The sequence below is a fragment of the Agelaius tricolor genome, unplaced genomic scaffold, assembly GCF_023055355.1.
Source record: "Agelaius tricolor isolate 1412-34295 unplaced genomic scaffold, bAgeTri1.0.p SCAF_5, whole genome shotgun sequence".
NCBI lineage: Eukaryota > Metazoa > Chordata > Aves > Passeriformes > Icteridae > Agelaius > Agelaius tricolor.
The window spans coordinates 52,002,018-52,014,607 of NW_027269265.1; the positions used below are offsets into that span (position 1 = coordinate 52,002,018).

Genomic DNA, 12,590 nt, shown 5'->3' on the forward strand with positions numbered 1-12,590 from the left:
TTCAACACAACTCTCTTGATTCACTGTGGCAGTATATTGAAGGCTTTTGGGAAAAAAAAATCTATATCAGCTGGCAGGGCAACTGAAATACCAGTAACATATGTAAGATATATTCTGAATTCAGACTGAAATAAAATATCCAAGGGGCCTGTTACATTGCCAGGACATTGGAAATTGCAGCAATACTAAGTAACTGGTAATTTTTGCCCTCTAAAATGAAGTCTTGCAGAAGCCTTGACACAGAATTCTTACATTTAAATTATCTTTCAGCTTGACTTCAGTTCTGGGATTTATTACCTTGTAAATCAGGCATCAAATTATATATCTGATGCCTTAATGCATTACTGGAGACATCAGTAATTTATATCATTAATTAGTTATGGATTGTTTATTTGTGGCTTCAATTCTAAGCCCTCATAGGGCTCTTTAGTATTTACATCAAGATCAAAGTATGTCAGGCGGTACAACCTTAAATCCCACTGACCTCTGTGCAAGACACATGCATAGATAATCTGTTATGCTGTTACTTGGGATAACGTGGAGTTGTAGGCTCTGGCATTAGGCTTGCATCCCCTCCTACCACTGAGAGCCATATTCTTTTCTGTGAGCAGGCAAGTGTGTCTGAAAGGTCAGAGCTGTTGGATCCCAGCCAGTGGGGCAGAGGGAACGAGGCTTGAGCAGCTCTGAGCCCCTTCCCTGCCTCAGGAGCTGCCGTGTGTTGCAGGTGAACATTTCCCAGGCAGACATGCAGGCCATCGGCAACACCATCACCATGGTGACACAAGATGGCACCACCATCACCGTCCCTGCCCACGACGCCGTCATCTCCTCGGCCGGCACGCACTCGGTGGCCATGGTCACTGCAGAGGGCACCGAGGGACAGCAGGTGAGGGACACTGCCCTGCACACCTGCTCCTGTCCCCTCAGGAGCTGCTGGCAAAGGGACCCTGAGCCGCCACACTGCGGGCATTGATGCAGATTCAGCTCAGCAGTTTCCAGCACCTGGCCCACACATTCCCCTCCTAAGTGCCTGATGTGTTCTACCCAGGGCTGTACATCTGCAGGTTTTAATGTTTTAAAATGCTTTAAAAACAAGGGGGCACCAAGAAAAATATCTGAGGTACCGGTCCAATGATTCATTTAGGTGTCTGTAAAATAACACCTAGAAATGCCAAGCTTTTTACCCAAAGTCACACAGTAAATGTGTGACAGAACTAAGTATAGAATCCAGTATGAACTATAATTTCATTGGTTAATATTATGGGACTGTAATTTATTTGGCAGATGGGAAACATTTGTGTAAGTCTATATCTGTGGGTTGGTTTTTAACGTACAGATAAAACAGCTAACTTTTTAGTACAAATATGATGTTATCTTTAAGTTAAAATTCATTCTACTGTTCTAAAATTGCACCACATGAAAATGAAGATAATTATTAATCTCTGTGTAGATAAGCACAGGTCTGTAGGTGCATTTCTCAAATTGCTGCAGTCCTGAGGATATTTCTATTTTAAGAGCTAGTAATAATTTGGAGAACACAATTATGGCAACTTTTCTTTTGCACAATACAATTATGCTGATGAGTGATCCCAGTTTTGACTGTAAATGTGAAGGCAGGGGTGGTAGGAGGTGAGGGGCAGGAAGAGATGTGCCAGGCAGGTGATTGTGTCTCTGTCCTGAAGGTTGCAATTGTGGCCCAAGACCTAGCAGCGTTTCACAGTGCCTCCTCAGAAATGGGACACCAGCAGCACGGACACCACCTAGTGACTACAGAAACCAGACCTGTCACATTGTTGGCTACATCCAATGGGACACAAATTGCAGTACAGGTAAGATGGGGAGAAATGGTTTTTTTGGAGTGTTTCTTACTTCTAGAGCTAGAAGCTACCTAGTCAGGAAACAAAATTATTTGAATAAGCTTGGTTTCCCTGAAAAAAAATAGCCCACAACTATATGATCTCATATTTAAAATAATATATAGGGTTAGAAAGAGGAATAAACAGCATCTGATTTTTCCAAACCTACTTGTAGAACTCTGAAAAAAGGGGAAGGCTGGGAGAGGTCCAAACTTCAAGTCAACCAAGTAGTTCATGGACTCACAGGTTTTCAGTGAAAAAGTGCTTTTGTTCATCCTTCAGCTTTACATATAGGATTGACACATACAAAGCCAACCTCTCAAGGATAAATTGCTATGAACTTATAAAATTAGCAAATTTGTTATTTGAACCTTGAAATGCTAATAGCAAAATAGTGCAAACAGTTATATAGAAAGATTAATAATCAGAAATCTCTGGAAATAGTGACCTTCTGTAATGTGCCAAACCAGCACAGTACAAACAGTCTCTGTAAATAGTTCCTCACATTGTTCAAACACTGTCAGGAAAAGGTAATTTTTAGGTATGAAAGAGCTCTTAAGAGCTCAGATTGAAAGGAATTGTATTAATATCCTCAAGCAGAAACAAGAGATTGTTATTTTACCCTTTGTTAAATGGAAAGTAGTAAGTCAGGTGCTGTTGAAAGTTGAGAAGCCCTGAATTCTGAACTCCTCTCTTTTGAGCTAAGTTGGCACTAATCAAAACTGCCTGTAAGAGAAACCATGTCAGAAGGCAATTTTTGCATGAGGGAAAGAAAAAAGTAGCTAAAAGGGTCCTTTGAATGAAAGGAAAACAGGCACTCTGCACAAGCCCCTCTTCTGTTACCAGCAATGGGGCATTAGCTTAAGTTGCTTTACATTAATTAAACTTAAAATACACAAATAGAAGGGAGAGATTTTAGAATTAAAATACTATTGATTATTCCTGAGAGTTTGATTGGCTTTTCTCTTGTACTTCAATACTAACAAATTAATCCATTTGGTTTCTAAGTCCTGGTAAAGCCAGTAGCCTGATAGTCCTGTTGAAATGCTAACGAGGTGCAAACAGAGTGGATTTGAGTGGATCCCGAATGTGATGTGCAGTGACTGTAAAAATAACAAGTGATACTTGGAATTGTCCCATTAGGTCCAGCAATTTGGTTTTACCTTTCACACTCTCATATGTGGTTTTTTTCTGAGCCAATAGGTAATGGCCAGCTTTACATTTTTTGTGAGGTTGAGGTTGTCTTCAGTGTTCCCGTGAACATAGTATAAAACTCCATGGATTCCTTCCCAAAATTGTGTCAAGTTGTATTTATTCGGGGTTGCTTATCTTACTTCTGGTAGTACCAGATAGTTTAGAGAGGAAATTAACTGTAGAATCAAACAGTGTCATCACAACAGCTTTTTTACGCAGTTGGGATTCTGCAATAAATGAACACTTTTTCTATAAATTCATGTCATGTGGTGTTCCAAAGAGCTGACTTTCTGTTAAGAGAGTTAAGAAAAATGAAGATGTTTGTTTGCTTTACCAGTGATAAAATGAAATGCAACAGCCACTGTGACTTCTGTGCCTGGTCTGAACTTTGTAATATCTGCCAAGTAAAATATCACCTACTTTGTGGGTCACGAAGTGTGTTTATCATGCAGCAGTTCTTTGAAGCACATGTATTTGGTGGTTACATATAAACTCGGTGTGATCTCCTAGCAGCAGCTATCTTAATTGTCAGGCTGATTAGATAGCTGCTGTTATATATTATCATCCAGGAGAGGTGTGACAATACTGATCACACTTATTTGGCCTGAATATTGTTTGGTATCCTGATCTTTGCTTTCAGAATTTTTTTGATGCATTTATTATCTAAGTGTAACGTTTTGGACTTTTTTTCTGTTTAAATGTGTTTGTTTCAGCTTGGAGAACAACAGTCTCTGGAAGAAGCCATTAGAATAGCCTCCAGAATACAACAGGGGGAAACACCAGGGATTGATGATTAACTTGTAAAACTGCTACCAGAACAATAGAGTGAAAGGTATTTTATTTTCAACCAACAAAGGTCCATGCCAGCAACAGCCCGTAAAAACTTTGAAGTCCCCCACTCACTGATACTGTGTACACATTTTATGCAAGAGTGAAGAACATTTTCTAAGTTTTGTGTACATAACCCTTGGAATGGACTGACATCATCTACTTCCAACCGTTGCATTCAGGAATATGGAATTAGGATTATATAGTAAACTTCCTTGTTATCCTTTCATCAGATTTCAGACTGGTCTACAAGCAAGTAAAAAATTAGAAGTATTGGAATTAATTTTTAATGTCATGTACAAATAATGAAGGCATTACTGAAGATTTCAGCTGTTTAAATAACCATTTCAGGAACCCTTACAAGTAATAAAGGCAACAAAGCCTTTTAAAATTGCATTCCATTAATGGAAAAGTCTTGGATTTTGAGCCTACTACTGTAAATCTTCGTATTTTGATTTGTTTCATACAGATTTGAATACTCTTTAGATTATCTACCCCATCTCACTCATTGTAAATACAGACTGTTAATGCTGGAAGTGCTAATTATATTATCTTTAAATTGGATTATGTACAAAGAACTGGTTGTTGAATATTAAAGAAAGTAAATCTAATGATTTTGTTTCTTTACATATTTTACTTAAGATGTTACTCTTGAATTATTATGCAATAAAATATAGCAAGATTGTATTGTTTAGATAGGATGATATTGTCATGTGACTTACTGTTTTACTTTTTACTGAGACTGAAGTTCAAATTATTTATTTACGGCCTTGTATAAATTTTTCCAAAGTTTATTTATCATAAACTTAATTTTTTGGCATTAATTTTGATCGTAATCCATTATAGTGTATTAAGCAAATACTGGTAATAGTTATTTCAAACATTCTAAAACACTACAAGAGTGATTTTTACTAAAAGGTGAAGTTACCCATTTTCAAGTGAACTATTTTCAAATGGTGCATTTGCAGCAAAAGTACAAGTACTAATAGTTGTTTTCAACAGTTCTGAGTGCCTGCTGCTACCATTCAGTACCTAGGATGTGCTTGATAATCAGTGCTTTTGAAAATCAGGACACAAGTTACTAGGAAAAAGGGATTAATGATGATGTAAGTACAATGCTGCTCTCCAACTATCATTCTGTAAAGGAAAAAATCCATTGTAGATATGTCTAAAATATACAGCAAAATGTAACTTTCAATTTTTTTTATATGAAGAAGTGTTTTTACTCTTGTCTTGTTAGCAAGCTGGTTAAGCAAGTTAAACATTTTTGGCTTCCTGTAAGATTCAGTGCTTATTTTAGATTAGTGTTAAGAGCACTTCTGACACTGAAACCTCACCTTTAGCTTTCTTCCCTTTCAAGGGAAGGATTGAACATCCTCTGGACAAAGTCTTTATTAAGGAATCCCAAGTATTGTGAGGTACACATCCTACATGAAAAAATAAAGTCCATGACTAAGTACCTTGAGGTATTTGACCTCAGAAAGGCCAAGTTTGAATAGAATGAGCCAATTTATTGTGAAGTACTCTATCAGTGTGGGTTGCAGCCTTTTATGTTTTCTACACAGAAGCAGTGAGAGAATACAGTACTGTGGGATAGAAGGGGACAAAGGAAAGGCCATTCTCTGCATAAATTACAAAGTAAAACTTGGAAACATATAGGTTGTCTGTAACTTTTGTATAGGATTGAGGTTGCTTGCTCACTTAGGTGCCAGTTTTCCTGAAATGTTGTAAATCTTGATATCCCATGGAGATAAATGTACTATGCAAGGAGGATTAATTGCCTGTCAACTAGATCAGTTTCTTAGTACTTATCACCTTTTAGAAATTAAAGTTGTATCATTTGATGTGAATGTTGAAGGGGTTTTTTTTTCCTTAAATTTCTTTGCTAATAGTTTCTGAAAATGGTGGCTGGAACGGTGACTTTGACTTAGCAAAGAAATAACTTCAGTTCTTATTTCTTTTCATTTCCCAGGACATTTCCTGACCACTGTACAAATGTGAGTATTCTTTCTCTTTCATACAAGTTGGTTTGCTGCAAGGTGTTCATTCACTACCAGCTCAGTCAGGAAAGCTGTGGTATTTTAAAAATTTTTTCTGTGACTGTTACCTTATCAGTTACTCTTGCAAAACTCCCAAGTCAAAGGTGGTGCTTCCATGTTTTGCTAGCTCCCTCGACATAAATAAGGTGGAGTGCTTTGTGTTTAAAGAAGAGCTGAGGTGATTGTGTGTGCCTTAGCTGAAGGCCTGCCTTCATAACAGACCTTGGTGATGCTCACCTGCTGCTTCCATGCAGCCAGCAGTGGAAGGGGCTGTAGTGGAGTCTAGACAGGACAAGATTGGGTTAGATAGATAGGAAAATTTGCAAAAAGGATTTCAGGAGGAGGAAGCAGAGAATATGACAGGACTGGGTGTTTGGCAGTGGACCCCTCATTTGAAAACTGTCTCAGAGGGAATGCTGTAGCACACTAGAAGGAAGTAGCTTGTAAAAGATGTAAAGCAAATCAGCTCAGTGTATCACTGCCTCTTGCAGACTGACTCCCACATTTCCAGTCATGATTTTTCTCTTGTATGTCAATTCCAGGTCTATACCAATTCTGCCCATGAAGGAATGAGCCCAAAGTCTTTCCAGACCTCGCAGTCAACTTTTCCCTTTTAAGTATTTCTCCAGATTTTCCCTCTGGTGGCCTTTGCTTTACTGTATTTTAGTCTCTCTCCTGATAGTAAAGGAGGTGATAATTTTTGGTGCTGCAGGCTGGTGACCTATTGTGCCAGACACACTCTACATAACAACAGGACGGCTTTTACCCTGAAGGGCTAATGGTTTTCATAGGAGTAAATCCTGCTGTAAACAGCCCTCATCCTGCTGCTGTGATTACGCCCAGCTCAGCTGACCGATACCGCAGGTCCGGTGTGAGACAGGCACGTGGTGTGTGCTCAGCACAGGGGCAGGACGGCTCAGGGTGCGATAAACCAACACCGGCTGGGCTGGGCGGCCGCTCCTCCTGAGCCTGGCTCTGCTTCCGACCCTCCTCAGCCCTGCAATACTGCCCCACTTTGTCCCACTGCCTGCTCTGGCTTCTGCGAGCATTCTGCTGTAGCAGGGAAATCCCTGTGCCCTGCTGTGCTCTTCCAGTGCACTCAGGGAGCCTTCCCCAGGGAAGCATGGTGTGGAGGAAGGATCTGATAGAAAATGTTTTGCTCAATCTGGCAACTCCAGCTCTACAGCTGTTGAGGTTTGTCAGACTCAACACCTTAAGCTGACTAAGATGAAGAAGTGCCCCATAACAAACTGGTTCTGTTCACTCTGAGTTTGTCATTGAATGAAAAGAAATTTTCTGTGTAATTTTAAAACAGCACAGGTGAAATTTCATTAATATCTGTGTGGGTGACATGCAAACTGATTTTCTTAAGCAGTAAGATTTTGAGAGACTGCAAATGACAGGTAACTTGTGTCCTGTTCAGCTATTAACTTAGAGTTGTTTGAAGCTTTAAAAATTTTATTTATTCAGCATGCATCATTTTTGTCCTGAAAAAATGGAAATCGCCTTGTCTTTGCAGATGCAAAAAAGCAAACCCCAGACCCTTGTTTATAATAATGTACTCCTACTTTTTTATTTGCACTGTATGTGTTTGAACACCATTTTCCCAAAAGTATCCTGTGTTCTATGGATAAAACCCTTCTAAAGCATAGACACCCATGACAACAAAAGAAAAATTAAGAGCTATTTTCAGTTCCTTTGTTGGAGGTAGTAAACTGCACTCGAACTGAGGCAGAGAAGCAAGCATTTTTCCTTGTTGTGTTATGTGTATTGTAAAATGTCCCATCAGTTTGGCATTCCTTTGATTCTGTTTTCGTTCTGCTGGTGGAGTTCGCTTGGCCAGAGGAAAATGTAACAATCTCATTAGGCCATCACCATTAGCACTAAGTTGTTGACACCTCACCCTATCAGGAAGGGGTGATACCAGACTTTCTAACCGAGGGTTATATTCAAGGCAGACTTTAATTATCCCAATAAACATAAAAGCTTATACAATTATCCTAATAAACATAGAAGCCTATATCAACAAGTGAGCACTTGGTCCTACACAGTCTGTGTATTTATCTCTGCTGGAAATGTGAATTAAATCCAATCCATCTCAGGTTCTGAAACAATAAGGGATTTTCTTTGGGGTATTACTGTTCAGTTTAATTATTTGCAGCACTTTGCTCAAAGGAATGACAAACCATTTACACTTTCAGGGCACAAGTAACTGTGTGGAACTTTTCCTGTAAGTAAAAAGTATCTTATGTGGTAGTCAAAACCCTCCCGGTGTTTTACCCTTTCTTTTGTTTAAATCCATCATCACCCTTTAGGTTGATTGGCTACTGTTTTTTACTTATTTTTCAAGAGACTTTTGGACTCTCCATCGTGTTGCTGCTTGGTTCTGTAGGATTTGCTGAGAGGTTCCTGAACAGGCATCTTAGTGAGGCAAGACAAGGGAAAGAGGCTGACTTTCCAACACCTGGCAGGTCTGCTGGAATAACAAAAACCACCCACAAGGATGTAAAAAGCTCCTGGAGATACAACAATGGTCCAAAGCTACATCTCCAGTGGATTTTTTTCCTTGGTGTAGGGCTAATTCAGATTTTAATATCGGTTGTAATGACTGAAAAATCAGAAAGTGCAAGAATGATTTGTGGGACAGATGGGATTAGCTGCTTTTTGTTTTTAACACATACATTCAAGAGACAGATTTTTAAAAAATATTTTTATCTGCACCCCTAAAAATGTTTGTAAAATGTCTTACCTTAAATGATGCACGTAAGAGATTATTAGAAGAGAAGTAGATTTGGAAAAAGGCACAGTACCTCTCTTATGGTTTTGCATGTTCCCTGAAGGAGAAAAAGGAAGCAGGTAGGTTAGTGATAGAGGTGAATTAGTAGTGTAGTGACTACTTAGTTTCTGTGCATTAGACATTGTGAGGTTTTTAATTGCTGGTACAAAATCTTTCTATTTTGATAATTTTAACTTGGCCTCAACAGAGGATTGGGACATTCTAATTGTACAGGTTTCAGTCATGGCAATCTTCCACTCTTCAGATGTTTTGGAGGAAATTTCTTTCCTGAATACAACTCTGAGGAACAGACTGTTTTTCCATTTTCTGGTTAAGCAGATTTCAAGTGTTAAGAGGTAAACTTAAAAGCAAAAAAGGAAGTCACTAAAAACTGTCATGTGTGTGTGCTCTCATAGTCATAGAGAATTACTGAATTGTATGTGACTGTTTGGCACAACCTGTACTTTTTTAATGTACTTTGTACATTTTAACTTCTGAGTACCTTTGGATTTTCCCTGAAATTCCTAGATTTTGGATCCAGAAGCTGTTCTTTACTTTGTGGAAACCTTGGTGCTGTCAAAATGACTGTTCTATTCTCTACTTTGTTCTCTTGCTGTTATTATTTAGAGTTCCTGGGTGAATAAATCCCTGAGCAATGTTCTCTCTGCCTACAGACTATAGACTAAAAAGAGAATAAGGACTGGCAGCACCAGCTCTTGGCATGTCTTTGGATATACAAAGTCCATTTTTGATGGGAAACACATTTAACTCTGGACCTTGTAATTGAAGAGAAAGAGGTTGCCAGCTAACAGCAGCTGTTAGCAGCACAACCCCAGATAAAATAATCTTTAAACTGCTCACCTTTAGGCTGTCAGTGGCCCAGACACAACATCTCCCATTTGGCACACTCCCACTGGGACTGTTGTCCCTGAATATGCCAAGTCCTGTGTGAGCACTGGAATGCCATTGCTGGCACTGGTGATAAGCACACTGGTCCCTGGGTACCTGCTGAAAACCAAGATAAAAGCTGGGAAAACAGCAAAGATCTCTCTCTGCTCTCAGTTCTCCACCAACAGCCTTGGCACAGCTGCCTGTAGTGTTTCTGTTTTTCATAGAAGCAGCTTTACCTTCTTCCTCTTCTGCCATTTACACCTCCCCTGATAAGGTGAATTATGCTGGTTGATGTAGAATGGGTTTCAGCCAGATTTTGGCAGAACTCTTCTTATTTGATGGAAGTGGTTTTGGAGGATTCCAGATGAGCTTGCAAGTGCAGTAATCATGACAAGATGGCAATGCCACTTCTCTGGCAGTTCTGACAGCCAGACAAATTGGCCATTGTTCTATTTCTTCCTCATTTTGACTTCCCCTGCTACACACAAAAGTTGGAAACAATGGTTTCCTTGAGCTTGAGAACTCCTAGTTAAAAGCAGCTGTTTGCCTGTAAGTGTGTACAGCTCCAGATAAATATTTCTAGTAGCAAAATCTTCAGTGCACCTTACAAACAAGTATTATAAGAAGGAAAAGAACCAATTTTGTAAATATATATTCTGAAAACCGTTAAACTAGTCAAATTTATAGGAATATCAGCCAGGCACTGCCTAGCCATCACTCTGTGTGCTGTTACATCTGTTGGAAGAATCAGGGCTTGAGTCTGCAAGATCTGTAGCAGTTCAGAGGTGCAATTTAATCTGCTTCAGAGAATTTGGGATGATTTGGCACAGTGTGGAAACCTGCAGAGCTCCTCACTGAGCTTCTTCCTCCTCTGGTAATGTCCATTGCTCAGGTGCTCTCTGGGAGGGAATTGGCTCTGTGGGGCTCCTCATGCTCATCACAGGTGTCACAGGGGAGCAAAGTTCCCCTCAGTCTGGGCAAAAGTCACCTCTTCAACACAACTGCTCATGGTCCTGACAGACTACAGCAAAACAATGGGTGTGAATTCAGAGCAGCACATACACAGAGCCTGTGAACTCTTACACAGCAGCTGTGCATTTTGTTAGCTACATATTTATTCACTACTTCCCTTTCTTAAATGCTTTCAGATTGCAAATAAACTTTCTTTTAAAATCACTGTTACTGTTTTCTCCTTATTTCTCTATTCCTTTTTTCATTTCCTCTCCTATGTCTTCTCTTCTCTACCACTTGATTTTGTCCCACTAAACTGTTCCAGTGATTAGTAATTAATTGTAATTCATTAGTAATTAATTCAATTACAACAGGGCTTCTGAACTTCAGTTTGTCACTTGCTGTCACCAAATACCTGTGTGTGTAGACTCCAGAAAACATGAGTTATATTAGGTTGAGTTTGGGAAGGAAACTGCAGACTTTGGCATTACAGGGGGAGGGATTTATTGAAAGCTTACAGTCTTTAAACTTTTTCAAAGAAAAGGAAACTTCATGTATGACTGAAGCAAGCCACAGATAGTGGCTGGGAAGTTTTGAGTCAGTTATAAGAATTGCTTTGTATCTCCCTCTGAGCTCTGATTGGAGAAAGAGGTGGTGGAGATTCTATTTTTACATAACCTTCTCTCACATCATCTGTTCTAAAACTTGAACGCTTCAGTTAGTACTTGCTGTACCCCATTTTAAAAAATGAGTCTTTTTAATGAGATGTTAGTGTGGTTCTAAATTATTGCACACCAAATGTGTTTATACTTTACTTGATGTAACCCTGTCTCTGTCCCATTTTCATAGGTTATGCTGGCTACTTTCAGTTTTCTGAAACTTGTTTTCAGTTTTCTCCAAAATGCAAATCTCAAAACTTGTGTTCCTGTGGCTCATCACTGCTTGTCCTAAAACCAGGACAGCTCTCTGCAAAGAAATGGGTATTTTCAGGCAGAAGAGGACAAAAAATTTGGAATTGCTGGAAGTGGAATAGAGGACACTGCCATCCCGGTGGGTGCGAGGTTCTGCCCTCCAGGAGTGTGTCAGGGGCAGCACAAGAGCATTGTCTGCGGGGTGAGCAGGGGCAGCTCTGGCGGAGGCCGGAGAGGGGCTGTGCTGCAGCGTCCGAGCGCTCAGCTCAGCTCCGAGCACTGAGCGAATCCCGGCACTGCCTGCGTGTCCGGGAACGCTCTGCGAGTCCGGAGAGCAGCTCCACAGGCGTACCCAGCTGGCCTTTGGGCTCCCGGGGCTGGAAAACCCCTATTTTTTCACGCGCTTTGTTACCCAAGGGGCTCGTTTTAAGGCGATGTGCTTCAGAAGAAAGGGGCAGGTTTATCTGTTGGGTGTAACCCGACAGAAAACGAAGCCAAGAGGCAAAGTGGTGGTACGCGTAGGGATGATGACAGCATCCACGGCCTTCGCTGTGCTGGGGCCGAGTCCATCTGGAAGTGTCCTAGTGTCCGTCTGGAAGCGTCCTACGGGAGCGAACGGCGCGGGCCGCGCTGCGGCTGCTGCGCCCCGGCCCTTTAAACCACGTGCGTGCTGCTCCTGCAAGTACAGCAATGGACTGGCTGCGCTTGGAAAGGAAAAACGCGCCCTTCACTGGCGCAGAAGGTGTTATTATTATTATTATTATTAATTAATTAAATACTGTATTATAATTTTTATGGACATTTTGGCGCGCTCAGTTCCAGCAACTCTACGGGAGCCAGACCATGCTGCAGAGAAGCGGGGAGCGGCAGTCCCGCAGGGCGGCGCGCTGTCCCCGCGGTGTCCCGGGAGTTGCCCGGGCGGGGCGGGCGCTGTCCCCGCGGTGCTCCTGGCGCTCCCGGACGCCGTCTCCAGGCGGTTCCCGCTGCCCGGGCGGGGCCGCCCCGCGGCTAAAATGGCGCCGGGCGCGCGCCTCACGGGCGGACACGTCCGCGCGGCCGCCTCGGGGCGGGGCCCCGGCCCGACCCCGCCCCCCCGCTCGCGCCAAAGCGGCCCGTGACGCGGCCGCGCGCGGCCCCGCCCCCG

General features: G+C 41.4%; 1 protein-coding gene across 5 annotated transcripts in view; it reads left to right on the forward strand.

The window, feature by feature from the left end:
- Positions 1-10,761, forward strand: part of ZNF143 (zinc finger protein 143) — a 43,337-nt gene extending 32,576 nt beyond the window's left edge. For 4 of the 5 annotated variants that reach the window (XM_071427954.1, XM_071427956.1, XM_071427955.1 and 1 more), the window contains 3 exons: positions 725-886; positions 1,683-1,829; positions 3,764-10,761. In XM_071427954.1, the coding sequence (XP_071284055.1) occupies positions 725-886; positions 1,683-1,829; positions 3,764-3,847 (393 nt within the window). In that variant the 3' untranslated portion in view covers positions 3,848-10,761. The remainder of the gene's footprint in view (positions 1-724; positions 887-1,682; positions 1,830-3,763) is intronic. The other variant, XR_011679322.1, reaches the window with a different exon arrangement.
- Positions 10,762-12,590: the final 1,829 nt, after the last annotated feature.